The sequence below is a fragment of the Lepus europaeus genome, chromosome 6 (assembly GCF_033115175.1).
Source record: "Lepus europaeus isolate LE1 chromosome 6, mLepTim1.pri, whole genome shotgun sequence".
In the NCBI taxonomy this organism is placed as follows: Eukaryota; Metazoa; Chordata; class Mammalia; order Lagomorpha; family Leporidae; genus Lepus; species Lepus europaeus.
Window position 1 is genome coordinate 61,707,124 of NC_084832.1, and position 17,635 is coordinate 61,724,758.

The window sequence follows — 17,635 nt, forward strand, 5'->3', positions numbered from 1 at the left end:
AGCCAGGAACTTCATCCTTTATCCCACGTGGGTGCAGGGGCCCAAGGACTTAGAACATCTTCTGCTGTTTTCCCAGGCACATTAACAGGGAACTGAATCAGAAGCGGAGCAGCTGGGACAGGAACTGGTGCCCAAATGGGGTATATCACAATGCTGGCCCCTTTCTTTCTTTTATTCTTTACTCTTTTTCTTTTCTTTCTTTCTCTTTCTCCTTCCTTCCTTCCTTCTTCTTTCTCTTTCGTTTTTCTTTCTTATTTTTTCCTTCTGTCTCCCTTTCTCTCTTGCGTTTCCTTCCTTCTTTCACTTTCTCCTCATCTCTTCTCTTTCTCTCCTCTCTCCCTCTCTGTGTCATGATTAAGTTAATGAAGCTTAAGGTGAAAGATCAGCTGAGAGGACAGAACCAATAAGATGCCTTTTTCCTAAATTTCGTATTTATGAAATGCATGAAGTTTATATACCTTAAATAAAAACACAAGAAGATGCCTTTTCCTCTTGATTTTTGTGTTCTTACAGACTGTCCTCCTCTATATTTGCAAGCAGCTTAGGGTAGGTTGGCTTGAGGCCTCTTTTATCCTTTTGCAAACAGATAATGTCTTTGCTTCTTTAATAATTTTTTTTTTGATAGGCAGAGTGGACAGTGAGAGAGAGACAGAGAGAAAGGTCTTCCTTTTTGCCGTTGGTTCACCCTCCAATGGCCACCACGGTAGCGCGCTGCGGCCGGCGCACCGCGCTGATCCGAAGGCAGGAGCCAGGTGCTTCTCCTGGTCTCCCATGGGGTGCAGGGCCCAAGCACTTGGGCCATCCTCCACTGCACTCCCGGGCCACTGCAGAGAGCTGGCCTGGAAGAGGGGCAACCGGGACAGGATTGGTGCCCCGACCAGGACTAGAACCCGGTGTGCCGGCGCCGCAAGGCGGAGGATTAGCCTAGTGAGCCGCGGCGCTGGCCTTCTTTAATAATTTTTTTTAAAATGTATTTATTATATAGAGGCAGAAAGAGTGCAAGAGCACTCCCATCCACTCGCTAACCCTCCAAATTCTCCTGGTGGCTGAGGCTGGGCTGAGGCTAAAACAGAGAGCCAGGAACTAATCTAGGTCTCCCATGTGGGTGATAAGAACCCAACTACATGATTTATCACCATTGCTTCTCAGGGTCTATTCAAGCAAGAAACTCGTATCTGGACACAGAAGTGGGCACTGAACCAGGCACTCCAACATGGGATCCTATCTGATGGGCATCCCTACCTGGTGTCCCAATCACTAGGCCAAATGCTCATTCCTTGTTTCTTAATTTTTAAAAAATTAAGGTATAATTGAAATTTAGTAATTAACATTTTTTTTGACAGGCAGAGTGGATAGTAGAGAGAGAGACAGAGAGAAAGGTCTTCCTTTTTGCCATTGGTTCACCCTCCAATGGCCGTCGCGGTAGGTGCGCTGCGGCCGGCGCACCGCGCTGATCTGATGGCAGGAGCCAGGTGCTTCTCCTGGTCTCCCATGGGGTGCAGGACCCAAGGACTTGGGCCATCCTCCACTGCACTCCCTGGCCACAGCAGAGAGCTGGCCTGGAAGAGGGGCAACCGGGACAGGATTGGTGCCCCGGCTGGAACTAGAACCCAATGTGCCGGCGCCACAAGGCGGAGGATTAGCCTAGTGAGCCGCGGCGCCGGCCGGCATGCCGGGTTCTAGTCCCGGTCGGGGCACTGATCCTGTCCCGGTTGCCCCTCTTCCAGGCCAGCTCTCTGCTGTGGCCAGGGAGTGCAGTGGAGGATGGCCCAAGTGCTTGGGTCCTGCACCCCATGGGAGACCAGGATAGGCACCTGGCTCCTGCCATCGGATCAGCGCGGTGCGCCGGCCGCAGCGCACCTACCGCGGCGGCCATTGGAGGGTGAACCAACGGCAAAAAGGAAGACCTTTCTCTCTGTCTCTCTCTCACTGTCCACTCTGCCTGTCAAAAAAAAAAAAAAAAAAAAAAAAAAGAACCCGGTATGCCGGCTCCGCAAGGTGGAGGATTAGCTTAGTGAGCCGCGGTGCCGGCTAATTAACATATTTTTAAAAAGTTCGTTTTGTTCAAAAGTTTTGACAAATACATGTACCTGTATGACCCACACCTTAGAACACAGAACATGTCCATCATTGCAGGAAATTATCCCAATGCCCTTTATTTTTTAAAAATATTTATTTTATTTATTTGAAAGACAGTTACATAGAGAGGTAGAGCCAGGGAGAGAGAGGTCAGTCTTCCACCCGCTGGTTCACTCCCCAAATGGCTGCAACAGCCAGAGCTGAGCTGATACAAAGCCAGGAGCCAGGAGCTTCTTACGGGTCTCCCATGTGGGTTCAGGGGCTCAAGGACTTGGGCCATCTTCTACTGCTTTCCCAGGCCATAGCAGAGAACGGGATCAGAAGTGGAGGAGCATGGACTTGAACTGGGATGCTGGCATTGCAGGCTGGGGCTTTGACCCACTGCACCACAGCGCCAGTCCTCAAATGTCCTTTCGAAGTCATTGCCTGCCCTCAATCCCCAGAGTATTCACTGGGTCAATTTCTGTCACCATCAATTAGGTTCACCTGTTCTAGAACTGCATATACATGGAATCAAATAGTTAATATTCTTAAATTCCTTAGCTGAAAATAACATTTGGGAGACTCATTCATGTTTTGTGTGTGACAGAAGTTTCTTGTATCTTTTGCTGAGCGGTATGCATTGTATTATATTAATATACCACTATTTATTCATTTTTATATTGACAGAACTTTTTTCTTGATTTTTAGCTTCCATAAATGACACCGTCATGAATAGTCTTATAAAAGTCTTTTGGGGGAACTTTGTTTTCCACTTCTCTTAGCTGTGGAATTGCTGGGTGGTTGGTTGTTCAGTTAAAAGAAAATATAACACCATTTTCCAGATTGGTTATACTATCTTAATAGTTATCTACTGTGTAAAAATATTGCACAAACTTAAGAGCTTAGGCAACATACATTTATTATCTCAACATTTTTATGGGTCAGGTGTCTAGGTATGGTTTTGCTTATTGCTGCAATCAAAGTGTTGGCCAAGACTGGGTCCTCACATGGCATCTCAACTAGGAAAAGATTTGCTTCCAAACTCATGTTGTTTTTGGCAGAATTCACGTCTTTGTGATTGTATGCCCTAGGGCTTCAATGTCTTACTGGGTGTCAGCTGGAGATTGTCCTCAGCTCCTACAGATTACTGGCAGTTCAGACAGAAATTGCTGTTGCATAAGTCACTGCCTTACTCCAAAGCCTTAGGGGGTAGCTCCTACTGGGGCTTTCCAGAGAGGCCATACAACATTTATCCACCACAAACACCTCCAATGCTGCTGAATATTCTGGGTTGTATACCTCAAGTGACAGGGCAGCTGTATACAGCTGGACGTGATTAAGAGGTGTTTCTAGCTTTGGTACCCATTTGCAACTGGCAGTTTCTAATCCACTTAATAAGTGGATTGGAATTGTATTCCCAAAGACAGCATATGCTGCTTTTAAAATCCAAAGAGGCCTTGTAAATGAAGAGACTCTCTCTTAGTGGCAGGTAGTTAGAGGGGAACAACTTGTCCTTTTACATTAAAGAGATTACCAACGTGCTCAGAGCAATGAATCCTAAAAATTTCACCAATGTGGTAAACCCTTGATTATCTTGGAGTTTATCTGCTGTTCTTTCACGTGCATGTGTTTGTCTAGGCCATTTAGATCACGCCACTCAAGATGTAGTCTACAGACAAGTGTTGACTATTGAATACTTGGTTATTCCATGGTGAGATAAATTCAGAAATTGAAAAATCTATGTTTAGAATGTCTATAGCAATTTGATATTGCTGTGACATCCAAGCACATGATCAGAAGACTCATCTCACTGAACAAAGTGTAGATTATTTTATTGTCAAACTCACAGTGATTTTCATGTGTTAGCAAAATATATAGTGGCCAAGTTCAGTAATTTCAAAATATATTGAAACAGAGAGAATGTTACATTACCACAGATACTTTGAGAACCATTGATCTAGAGTACTTGCTCTTTCACATTCAACATGACAGAGGGTAGAAGAGTTAAAATAATCCTAGTCTGAAAATAATCGTGTATCCCTGTCCTTAATATGTTAAGGCAAACAGCTTTTTAAAGAAGCTGACTTATTTAAAAGGCAAAGTGCATGTGCGAGAAAGGAGGGGGGGGGGAATCTTCCATCTACTGGTTCAATTTCCAGTGCCCACAACTGTTAGGGATGGGCCATGCCAGAGCCTGGAACAGGAACTCCATCTGTGTCTCCCACTTGGGTGGGGACACAAGTACTTGAGTCATCATCTGCTGCCTCCCAGGATGTGGCTTAGCAGGAAGCTGTATTGGAAGTGGAGGTGGGACTCAAACCTAGGCACTCCAATATGGGATGGGGGTGTTCCAAGTAGCAGCTTAACCTGTGTGCCACAACACTTGTCCCCACAAACTGCTTTTGATCCTTCCTATTGATGGGAATCTAGAAAACCATATTTATTAAATTAATAAAGGCATACCAAATGCCAAAATCTATACTGATCTGTCCTGAAGACAACACATGCTTCACTGTAGTTTCTATTGGTTAGGTGGAGAGCTGATCAGCTATGATAACTTTAAAAAATTTTTTTTTAGATTTATTTTTATTTGTTTGAAAGAGTTACAGAGAGAGGTAGAGCGAGGGCAAGAGAGAAAGAGATCTTCCATCCACTGGTTCACTCTTCAAATGACCACAACAGCCAGAGCTGTGCTGACCTGAAGCCAGAAGCCAGGAGCTTCTTCCAGGTCTCCCATGAGTATGCAGGGGCTCAAGCACTTGGGCCATCTTCTACTGCTTTCCCAGGCCATAGCACAGAGCTGGATCCGAAGTGGAGTAGCCAGGACATGAACCGGCACCCATATGGGATGCTGGCATTGCAGGCTGGGGCTTTAACCTGCTGCGCCACAATTCCAGCCCCCAGTTATGGTACCTTTTTGCAGGATTCAGACAGGAGACCTGAATAGGACACTGCATCCTTTGTATCTTTGATAGTAATGTGTATATATATATATATATATATATATATATATATTTAAATCTTTATTTATTTGGAAGACAGAGTTACAGAGAGGTAGAGATAAAGAAGTCTTCCATCTGCTGGTTCACTCCCCCTATGGCTGTAATGCCCAGAGCTGGGCTGATTGGAAATCAGGAGCCAGGAGCTTCTTCTGGGTCTCCAATGCAGACACAGGGGCCCAAAGACTTGGGCTATCTTCTACTGCTTTCCCAGGCCATAGTATAGAGCTGAATTGGAAGTGGAACAGCCAGGACTTGAATTGGTGCCCATATGGGATGCTGGCACTGCAGGCAGCGGCTTTACTCACTATGCCACAGCACCTGCCCCAGTAGTGTAAGTCTTTGCAGTTCTTCCAAGAATGCCACCTTGCTTCTTACTTTTTAGAAGATTTATTTATTTATTTGAAAGAGTTACACAGAGAGGGAGAGAGAGAGATACAGATCATCCATCCACTGGTTCACTCCCCAGATGCCCACAACAGCCAGGGCTGGGCCAGACCAAAGCCAGGAGTTTCTTCCAAGTATCCCATGTGGGTGGCAGGGGCCCAAAGACTTGGGCCAACTTCTGCTGTTTTCCCAGAGCACCAACAGGGAGCTGGGTGGGGAGCAGAGCATCCAGGACAGGAATTGGTGCCCATAAGGGATACCGGCATTACAGGAAAAGCTGCTGCCACAATGCCAGTCTGATTTACTATTTTAGCTAGGGATGATACTGCAAGTTTCAAAGGCCTCTGGTGAACCTAACATAATGGCTATTACTCCACACATCAGGGAACCAATGTGAGGTTTTTTCAGGTAAGATTATCTATCCTAATTGTTTATTAAGTGACTTAATCATAGAACGTTTTCATGGGCCCATTGGATCCATTGTAAGTTAGAATTGAGCCAAAACTCCATTGGGCCCCATTGTAACTGGAGGGTGATGCCTTTTGGTGTGTCAGTTCAGCCTTTGTATCAAACAGTTTTTAAAGAATCTAAATATCCCTTTTACCAGTGCATGGTTATCCTGGCAAATGACAAGTCTTTTTGAGTAGTTACCTATCCAATGGAGTCATTTCATGATTTACAGGCAAGAGAAGATGAGCTTCTGCCAGAGTGTTCTGAACACAGGTGGGTTGGAGCTTGTTTATACCAGCTTGCAGGAGCCAACTGTGTACATCTCTTCTCAACTCTGTGTTGACTGACATGATGTTGGTAGCTTGAAATTGACCAAAGGGGACTTTTTTACGTAACAAAAACTAGCAAATGGTAAAATGTCCTTTTGGTGGCCCTCTCAGACCTGATGAAAGAATGTGATGAAAGAATTGTGATGTGAAAGTGCCTGTGTCCCTGAGCTTTTGTTTAGCAGAATCTTCACTGAGTCTTGGAATTCCTACCTCTAGACTTTTACCTAAGTTTTGTAAAAATAACCTAACATATTTTCTGTTACTATTTTGTATTCTATTAATTAGCAACTAAAGTAACTCTAACCATCACATTAATGAAATATAATCTTTTTATATGTGTTTTTGGACCATACTCCTTAGTATGTAATTTCTTACTTTCCACTCACCTTAACCCAAGATGATCTGATGGCTTTTATTCATTAGAAAAGGGAAATTTCTCAGGTTTAGTTGGCAGAAATGGTGTGGGTTTCAATCAATTAATTCAGAGAAACATATATAGGTCATCAATCCATTAAGAAAACAATTAGTGAAGCGACAACATGTTTATATTCCTGTAACCCACAAGAGACAAATCTAGAACAAGGTGGTATATGGTCAAGTAGAAAAAGCTCTCAGTAAGACCTCATGGCAAACCTGCTTTCTGGTTTTCTTGGTTAGGAGCTACTTCATGTTAATGATATTAATGATGAGAAAAGCCACAAGCAAATGAAATAACCATCTCGTCTGGAGATGAGGGATGGTAGGAAGAACTAGGGAAAGTTTTGTGCATTAGACAATGGCTGGGATTACAAGAGCTGTAAATAAAGGGACATGCCTTCAGTCTCAGTGACTTTTTAGGTACTGAACATTTATGTAACCCCTGATGACCTGTTTAGAGAAAATGTCAACAAATGGGCTTAGCCATTGTCTTAGTCTATTTTATAACAGAATACTGTAGATTGGGTGATTCATAAAGAGCAGAGATTCATTCGTTTTATAGTTCTTAGGGCTGGGAAGCCCAAGATTGAGGGGCCCAATTACATAAGGGCCTTCCTGCTGTACCACAACATGGCAGACTGCCTCACAGGGGGAAAGAGGTCAAGAAAGGCGGTCAAACTCAGATTCATGACAAACCCACTCCTGTGACAACAACATTAATCCAACCATGAGGATTTTAAATGTCTTGCCTCTCAACATTGTTTTATTGGGGAATAAGTTTCCAATACGTGAACTTTAGGGGTATATATCCAAACCATAGCTGCTGTTTTTCTTTATACTGAAAAACCCATGTACTTGGAAATGGAAGTTTCTTCTCTTGGTGCACTGGCTTTGTTCATTGGCTTGAATGGTAATAACCCAGCATTTGCTGCTTTGGTTACTCTCTCTGGCCTTTGTCACTGCCAAGGAGAATTGGGCCTATGCTGAAGGCATTAAAATAAAGATTAATACAAATATTATGGGAAATGCCTTTTTTCCTTTTAAGATCTGCCTGTCATCTTTATACCTCCATGTCCCCTGAGATGCAAGCTAGAGTCTATGTGATGGTTAGATTTGCTTGAACATTTAACGTTTCCCCCCATCTACTCTGGGAGCTATATGATCTCTAGATTATAGGAGCACTCACAGACCTGTCCAAGTCACGGGCTGAATTGTGTTCCCTCCAAATTCACATGCTGGAGCCTTAACCCCTACTCACTCAGAATGTGACTGTATTTGGAGAGTCTTAAGAGGTCATGAGATTAAAGCAAAGTCACCACAGTTGCTCTGATCCAAAATGACTGGTGTCCTTAGTAGAGATGAGAACAGACACAGAAGGAAGATAACAGGAGGTCACGGAGAGAAGACAGACATCGGCAAGCCCAACAGAGAGGTCACCGAAGAAAACAACCTCCTGACACCTTGATCTCAGACTTTGTCGTCCAGCACTGTGAGGCAATAAGGTTCTGCTGTTTAAGCCATCCAGTCTGTGTGCCTTTGTTGTAACAGCCCTAGGGAACTCATATGCCAGGTTTCTTTGTCCTGAAGTGTGGAGAAGTTGTGCAAACCTACCTAGCTTGCTGCCTACACAGAGGGACAACTGAGAGATCAGGACATTCTATTTTGTCTGTGGTTGCTGCATCAAATAGCATACCATTACTATCAGGAAAACTGTCCTTTTCTATCTCTTACTCATTGTTTTCTAGATTCTGTATTACATTGAAAGAAGTGTCTTCTAAGGTCTTGTTTCTAGACATAGTACAAAGTAGAGAAATATAGTAACCATCATCCATATAACTTCTAAACAAGACTGAGCCATTCCTCCAGCCCAGAGTTGCTGGTTGTCAGGAGGGCACGATATGTGTATGCTCTTGGCAGTACCAGAGTGAGAACAAACAACTATAAAAATCCTTTCAGTTGTGTTTATTGATATATGATTCTGATAGCCCTGTGAGGAAGGCAGGTAGGGCAGTTATTTCTATCCACATTTTATAGACCTTACAAATGAAGAAACAGATCCCAAAGAACTAAGAATTTTCTCAAGGACAAATCAAAAGAACTGTCACCATCTTAGGACATGACATCATGGTCTTGGCCATCTCTGAGGAAGACTCTAATGGCAAGACCCTCACACAGTCACTGTGAACTGCCAACCTTGTTACAAATGATTAGGCAGGGACCGCACTTGATCCAAAGGCAGTATTTACAAGGTGGATAGAGGCCTCCGAAGAGACTTGGAACTCAGATATGAGAGCTCTGCACAATGGATGAGGGCTCATTCATTCATTCAACAGGTACTTGTTAAAATTCTCTATGGGCTAGGCACATGCTAGGCATAGGAACACACTGGTTAGCAGAACAAATACAGACCTACCCTCAAAGGCTAGAAAACTTCATGGACGTGTAAGCTAAGAAATCACGTAACCGTCACGTTGGAAGAGCCCATGCTTGATTTAATGCCAACCACCAACTCTGTTACCATCTTGAAATTTTTAATAATTGTTGAATAAAGGGTGATGCATTTTCATTTTGGCCTATGTCCTAGAAATTATGCAAGTGCTCATGGAAATTACAGTTTAGTAGAACCAATCACATTCTCGCTAATGAGGAGTGTGAATTGCTGGCATTAAGAGAAGGTCCGTGTAACAGTAGTAGTATGGAGATGAAGAATAATAGTCACAATGGAAGGAAGGAGGGGAGCCTGTTGGTGGTAGATGACAAGACATGCAAGTGTAGCTGCAGGGACACTATTTTGATGTTTTCTTCATTATCTTTCCTTAAACTTATCATTAACCCTTGATAATTCAGATAAACTCAACAGGTTTCTGTTCCCTCAAACCTTAAAGAATCAGTTGGTGACTAAAATCAGGGAATTCAAACAAAGAAAAGAGGAAAATTGAAGATCGTTGAAAGTCCGTGTATCACAACTGTGAATATCTGTGCAATCATGGGTGCAAACACATTGACGGAAGACTTTGTTGGGTGAATACAGACCCACCGAAAAACATTCTAACATCATTGAAGGGGTCTCGAGTTGAAGACCAGTTCCTCCTCAGAAAATCTGAGAGAGCATTTTTTTTCTGGTGCTCACAGCAATATTTATTTATTATTAATTAATTATTTATTTACTTGAAAGGCAGAGTTACAGAGAGGCAGAGGCAGAGAGAGAGAGGTCTTCCATCCGCTGGTTCACTCCCCAAATGGCCACAATGGCCTGAGCTGGGCCAATCCGAAGCCAGGAGCTTGGAGCTTTTTCTGGGTCTCCCACGTGGAAGCAGGGGCCTACTAAGGACTTGGGTCATCTTCTACTGCTTTCTCAGGCCATAGCAGAGCAGCTGGGTCTGAAACCAGCAACCATATGGGATGCTGGCACTGCAGGCGGCAGCTTTACTCGCTGTGCCACAGCACTGACCCCAAGCTCACAGCGATCTTAAAATTATTGTGCAGGTTTAGGGAGATCAGAAGAAAGTTCTTTTAAGAATCTGCAAGGTATCTGTTGAAATCTTTACTTTGTATATACTAAGTTGATCTTCTGTATGTAAAGCTAATTAAAAATGAATCTTAATGAAGAATGGGATGGGAGAGGGAGTAGGAGATGGGGTGGTTTGTGGATGGGAGGGTGGTTATGGGGGGAAAAACCGCTATAATCCAAAAGTTGTACTTTCGAAATTTATATTTATTAAATAAAAGTTTTCTTAAAAAAAAAAAAAGAAGCTGCAAAGTTTCTAATACTAAGGGGCCCCAAAAAGAGTTCATGGAGAAATGCAATTTAAAGATATTGTGATTTTTCCATGGAATTTTGAAGCCCCCTCATACTTCTTCGATAGCACAACAGAAATCTGGAGATAGAGAGAGTGTAAAGATTTTGATTGACTCAACTGTTCCTGAGCTGCATGAAAGGAAAATATACAAGGGTACCTCAAAATGGTTATATAAAAATGAAATTAAGAGATAAGCTGATTCTGGTACAAAATGTTTCCACCTATGAATTTTTTCCCATAATATACATTTTCCATGAATTTTTGAGTCTCTTATATTTTAAATGTTACAGGGAACATGGTTAAATCAATGCAGGATAAAGAGACACATCCCTTTGTAAATTGAGGTATCTCTCTTTGATTTTATTCTGACTGTGATAAATTCAGAATGTTGGTAAACTGGGTTTAAATAAAGCAAGTCATCTCCACACGAGGAGGGTTGACTTCAGCTCCCAGAATTTTCCTCTGCTCTCCTGGCCTCACTACTTTTAGCAAGCTAGCATTTCCTGTGTCCTAACACAATGCTAGACATTACAGACTCATCGACGCCTAAGATTTGGTCTTTACCCTAAAGGGGGCTCTCAGGAGAAATATTATTATCATAATGCTTTCTGATACAACTGGGACTAGCAGCTCACTTGAGGTCAGCTCCAGGGTTGGTTCAATCAGCAGCTCAGTTACGTCATTAAGGACCGATTCTTTGGCTCTTCCACTGTTCCAGCCTCAGCATTTCTGCCTCATCCCTAGGTCAGCTTGCCTCAAGGTTACAATTGCTACAGCAATCCCAAGTGTCACATTCTCCTAATAGTCAAGGGACAGAATTGTGTCATCCTGTGTCTTTCTTTTTCAGCCTCCCAGGAGACTATCCTTCATCTTCTAAAGGTCAAGCCTGCATCCTGAGCTCTGGCCTAAACTAGGCCAGGTGAAGGGGCTACCACTTTTACTGTGTTCATTCTCTCTGGCTGGACCTGGGCCTTCCTCCTCAAGTTAGGCCAGACTGGCTGCTGGGTAGGCCAGTGATGCCATGCATTCCCACATCCTGGCATATGTCATGGCACACAGAAAATGGAATTAAAAGACAAAGGTGTTTTTTTGGTGCAAAACTTTTGAAGTTCATGCATATGGGAAGTATTCAAAAGTTCATGGAGATACGTATTATGAAAAACTATATAGATTTCAAAATGTTTCTGCATTCTATCTCTCACCAACTGACTAAGGCACTGCCTCACAGAGAAAATGCAAATCCATTGTACAACCTGCAGGGCTAAACTCAAGAGGCTTGCAGCCATGAACTCCTTGGAGGTTCCCAACTCCTCAGGCCCTGCTCAGCTCTTCCAGGATGAGGGGACTGACACCAGAAGAAAATTGTATTTTATTCATAGAACCTCAGTTGGGGAGTACTGAGTGGTGAATCTGCCAGAGAGAGAAAAACATATTCAAATTAGACAATCTAGCAGCCCGCACTGTGGTGTAGTGGGCTAAGCCTCTGCCTGCAGCACCAGCATCCCATATGGGTGCTGCTTCTAGTCCTGGCTGCTCCGCTTCTGATCCAGCTCTGTGCTGTGGCCTGGGATAGCAGCAGAAGATGGCCCAAGTACCCAGGCCCCTATACCTGTGTGGGAAACCCAGAAGAAGCTCCTGGCTTCGGAATGGCCCAGCTCCAGCCGTTGTGGTCATCTGGGGAGTGAACCAGTGGATGGAAGACCTTTCTCTCTGTCTCTCCCTCTCCCTCTCTCTGTAACTCTACCTTTCAAATAAATAAAATCTTTTTTTTAAATTAGACAATCCATTAATATAAATAAATACCAAGAGACAGATACACAGCTTCTCAGCCAGGGTTTTAAGGTGGTGGCTCCACTACATTCTTTGCTGTCTTTGTGCCTCAGCACTTCCTGCTTGGCTTCTTCATTGACAGAACCTAACGGATAAGTGGAGTGCAAGCCTTCTGCCATCCTTTTGCTCTGGATTTTGGTCAAATTAATTAACTTCTCCAAGCCTGCGTCTCCCTTCACAACATGAAAGACTAACACCAGGCGGTGTACCTTAGAAAGTTCGTGGAAAAACAGAATTAACAGCTACGTTTATTTGGGTGTGAACACTTTTGAAATCCATGCCTAGTTTTTGAGAATGTGTATTTTCGACGAACTTTCTGAAGATCCCTAATACGCACAGATTTCAAAACGTTTTTGGCACACGAATAAATCCCTCTTTTTATGTCATTTTCATGAACTTTCTTAAATGCACTTGTACCGTCCCCCAGCCCTCCTTTTAAAGGGCCGTTTCGGAGGATTCCAGATAATTACAGAAGGTGCTCCACGCAGTCTGCGGTACACAGCAAGCGCTCCTTAAATATTGGGTTGGCCTAGGAAACTTCTATTCAATTGCCACTGCCCCTCCAAAAACCTCCCTTTGACGTCTGGATGGTGCCGCCTCTTTTTACATCACCACTAAGACCTTTTACAAGCTAGGGTCTGTTCATGGCCACAGCCGCGCCCTCTGCACCCAGCGATCCCCCCAAAAGGGGCAGCTATTGTCCGGCACTGCCCAAGTGCCAGAAGCCAGCACCTACTCGGTGCTCCCCATTTGTTGTTGTTTGGCCAAAGACGCGAGGCTAAACCGAGCGGGCGGGAGGAGAGCGGCGGGGAGCGACGGCGCCGCCCACGGAGGAGGAGGAGGGTGAGGCAGAGGGAAAGGGAGAGGGGCGTGCCCGCCCGGGGTGCCCTCGCCCAGCGCTCCCGCCCAGACCCAGCGATAGCGACGCGGCCCCCGTGTCACCCACCGGGTTCTTTGTAAAGCCGCGACACCGGCCCGCCGGGGGGCAGTCGGAGAAAAACACGTTCGGGCAGCGCCCAGGGCTCGCAGCGCGGTGCCTGGACCCGGGCCGGCCTTCCCGCGCGACCTCGCGCCCCGGCCCGCGCACCGCCTGGCGCCCCGGTTCCCCCCCAGACGCCGGCGGGCCCGAGAGCCTCGCGGACGTGACGCCGCGGGCGGAAGTGACGTTTTCCCGCGGTTGGACGCGGCGCTCGGTTGCCGGGCGGGGGAGGGCGCGTCCGGTTTTTCTCAGGGGACGTTCAAATTATTTTTGTAACGGGAGTCGGGAGGGGACGGGGCGTGCCCCGAGGTGCGCGCGCGCCGTCAGTTTTCGGCGCTCCTCCTCAGCTCGCTGCTCCTGCCCCGAGAAGGCGTCATGCCGCCCAAAACCTCGAGAAGAGCAGCTGCCGCCGCCGCCGCCGCCGCCGCCGCCGCGGAACCCCCGGCGCCGCCGCCGCCGCCCCCTCCTGAGGAGGACGCGGAACAGGACAGTGGTCCTGAGGACTTGCCTCTGGCCAGGTGAGCGGGCACCGCCGCCGCCGCCGCCGCCGCCGCCGCCGCCGCTGCGGCCGGCACGCGAGGAGGGAGTCCCGGGGGTGCGGCGGGCGGGCGGGCGCCGCGGCGGCTGGGCGCGGGCGCATCCTCGCCGGGGTCGGTCCCGGCGGCGCGAGGGTCCGAGGGTCCCTCCCTGCCGCCTCCACGGCAGCGGAGCGTCTGCGGGGCGGTGACAGAGATCCGGAGTCGTGAGCGACGGGGAGAGGGCTGCTGGAGGGGTCTCGGCTCCAGCTTGACAGGTGTCGGGCGGGTGGGGCTCGGGTCCCAGAGCGAAGTGACAGGTGCAGTCTCCTCTAGCGAGACAGCGGCTCGCAGCCGGCGGCTGATTACGAGCCCTCATGCAGCGAAAAAAATAATCTTTTTTAAAGTGCAAAAATGACTGGTACGTGTGTTGGCGAGTTTTTCTCCAGTGGAGATCTGGAGTCCTCGGTGGTCGCCTGACTTTCTGTTTCGATCCCCTGCGACGCAACAGTTGGAAGTTTGTTTGTTTGTTTTTTTTTTTCCTCTGGGCGTGCGCTACCTCCGAAGCTCAGAACTGGGAGAGGCCCGGGAAGGCCTTGGACCTGAAGGGCAGGGTGTTAGGTGTGAATTGCCCACGGGCTACACGGCCGCGAGGCTTTGTGGGGTTCCCTAGAACAATGCGTGGAGGCCTCGAGGATTTAAAGCCAGCTGTAGACACTGGTGGAGCCTAACTTTCTTAAGATGAACTGGCCTCTGGGCTAAAGTTTCGTTGAGACATTTAGTGAAGCGCTTGAAAGTTACCAAACTTTCCGTTTTCTTTTTCTTTTTTCTGATGGAAGAACTCGCTTGCGTGTTTGCGAGGCCTCCGCATGCCTCATTATTTCTTCCATTTTGCCTTTCACTTTGAGCCAGCAGGGATGCTTGGTGTCCCCTCTTTTTGGTTTTGTTTGAGTTTGGTACGAAATTAATGGTGTTCTTCTGCTCACGCGGAACTCCGCTGTCACCCCCTCACCCCTTAGCGAGTGGAATCTCTACGTTTAAGCAAGTCCTTGTGGACACAGTGCTACGAGACAGAGAGATGCATATTGTATTGCAACATCTTGATCGTGAGGCTTTAACAGTGAAGTCGCTAGTACAGAACGGGCAGAGTTAGTATTATTGTCAGTGCTTGTTCTAGCCATTGCCCGGGAATGTCGCTGGTTTTCCAGTGGCATTCCCTCCCCAGCTCTAGTCTATCACCAAGTCCTGTTTTGTGCTCCCTGAATAGTATCTTTCCTTGCACTCCATGGAATCTTGGCTGAATTCAGACAGAATTGTAAAACATTGAAATAGAATTTTGGAAATGGACTCTGGAAAGCTATTAAAAATTCACATATTTAAATGGACTATCTTACAATGAGTCAGTTCAAAATAATACTCACTAGTGAAAATAAAAACAAAGCCAAGTCTGAGGGATATGCTGGGAGAAGATATCACTTTAGTTTTTGATTAAATGCCATTGTACTTGTCCATGAAAAGAGCAGTAATGTACACCTGTTCTAAAGAAGCACTTTCAATTATTGTATGGTAACAAGAAATGAAGTTCTGGCCGTCCCCTGGGAGAAGAAGGCTTTTGTTTCTTTCATTTTTCATCCAGCACAGTATACAGGCAGACCTCGGAGAAATGGCAGATTCCATTCCAGACCACTGCAATAAAGTGAATATCGCAATAAAGCGAGTTAACACGACGTTTTTGGTTTCTTTGTGCATTTAAACTTATTTTTGTACTATACTGTAGTCCCTCAAGTGTGCATTAGCACTGTGTCTCAAAGCACAATGTACATTCCTTAATTTAAAAATATTTTATTGCGAGAAATTGCTAACAACCACCCAAGCTGTTGAAAAAATGATGCTGATAGACTTGCTCTGTGCAAGGTTCCCAAAACCTTCTATTAAAAAAAATGCGGTATTAGGCCGTTGCCTCGGCTCAATAGGCTAATCCTCCACCTGCGGCGCTGGCACACAGGGTTCTAGTCCTGGTCGAGGCGCCTGATTCTGTCCCAGTTGCCCCTCTTCCAGGCCAGCTCTCTGCTGTGGCCAGGGAGTGCAGTGGAGGATGGCCCAAGTTCTCGGGCCCTGCACCCGCATGGGAGACCAGGGGAAGCACCTGGCTCCTGGCTTCGGATCAGCGTGGTGCGCCGGCTGCGGTGGCCACTGAGGGGTGAACCAACGGCAAAGGAAGGCCTTTCTCTCTGTCTCTCTCTCACTGTCCACTCTGTCCAAAAAAAAAAAAAAAAAAAAAAAAAAAAAAAAAAAAAAAGGCAGTATCTATAATGTGCAGTAAAGCAAAGGACAAGAAAATGAAATATGCTTGTATCCTTAAATGATGGAATTACAAAAAATTTTCCTACAAGTCAAGGATATACAAGATATCATTTTGTTCTTGATTATTCATACCCATAAAGATTTTCATTAACATAGACCCCCTAACTATAGATTCACTACAGCCATGTACCACTTAACAGAAGGGTCGTGTTGTGAGAAATGCACTGTTAGATGATGTCGTCATTGTGTGACTATCATAGAATGTACTTAACATAAACCTTGATTATCTTGCTCAATCACCCCAAATGGCCTCTTGATGCATTAAGATGTGATAAACGTAAAATATACGTGACTGTTGCCAGTGTAACACAATATACTGTTTTATAGTAAACTTTTGTTTTTATAAGTAGAAGGAATATGTTCTAAAATAACAACACAAAAGCATAGTCTAGTAAATCCCTAAACCAGTAGTATAGTCTTTTATAATTATTAAATATTCTTTTATATAAATACCTATGAATGGCAGCACAGTAGGTTTGTTTCCACCTGCATCACCCCAAACATGTGATTAATGCTTTGCACTAGGATATTAGGACTATCATAGAATTATCAGGCAATGGAAATTCTTTACATTTCCGTGGGACTACTGTAACAAATGCTGTCTGTTATGGACCAAAATGTCACTGTGCAGTGCATGACTGGACTTTGCAAGGGTCGAAACACTGCTTGGCATTCTGAAGTTAAGAAATATGCTTAGGGATGGATTCAGGGCCCAGTCCAGCTGCACTTCCAGTGAAAGAGTCTATTTCTATTTGAGTGTTGAGAACTTATTTCTGTTGCATTAGGTCTTGTCTAAATGATATAGTTGTAAGGGAAACTATCACTAGGGACAGCATACCATCTTTATTGTTGAAAGAACCTAAAGTTAATTAAGTTTTGAAGAAGGAGTTGGAGGTCTAAAGTAGTGGTCAGGGGCATGAGTTATGGAGTTAGATGGTTGGGTTCATATTATGGTTTACCCCTCACTGGCGTTGACATCAGGTGGAGTGCTCTAAGTTCTGTGATTTCACAAGACATCTGTAAAACTAAGGCTAATGAGAATAGTTAACTTATAGGGCTGATGTGGAGATTCAGTGAAACCAGGCATCCAAGGTACTTTGCGTAGGATTTTGGTAAATACTGAAAACATTAATTGTTACTCTTTGTATGTGTCAAATAGACATTAAATGAATGAAAAACAATTAGCCACTAACAACTTATTGAAGGCCTATCTTAAGAAAGGTCAAATAAAAAAGTGCTGAGACAAGCAATGTGATAATTTATACCAAATTAATTATCAGGTAAGAAATGTTAGTAGTTAGAGCAATTATATGAAACATTGGATACTAAAATTTTTCAAAGTCAATGGTGTAAAAGTGATTGTATGATATTATCTGTGGCTTTTTCTTTTCTTGCTGTTGTCATAATTTATTTTCCTCAAAATCTTTAGCTGTTATATTCACTTTCCTTCACAAAGCTGTTTTGCTGCCCTGGATTATATTTGACTCTATTTAACAAATATGTT

At 44.9% G+C, this 17,635-nt stretch overlaps 1 protein-coding gene across 2 annotated transcripts in view; it reads left to right on the plus strand.

Moving 5' to 3' along the window:
- The first annotated feature begins 13,554 nt into the window (after window positions 1-13,554).
- The window catches only part of RB1 (RB transcriptional corepressor 1), a 157,430-nt gene continuing 153,349 nt past the window's right edge, over window positions 13,555-17,635 (plus strand). Inside the window, exon 1 of one of the 2 annotated variants that reach the window (XM_062194190.1) lies at window positions 13,555-13,770. In XM_062194190.1, coding sequence (XP_062050174.1) covers window positions 13,628-13,770 — 143 coding nt within the window. In that variant the 5' untranslated portion in view covers window positions 13,555-13,627. The remainder of the gene's footprint in view (window positions 13,771-17,635) is intronic. The other variant, XM_062194188.1, reaches the window with a different exon arrangement.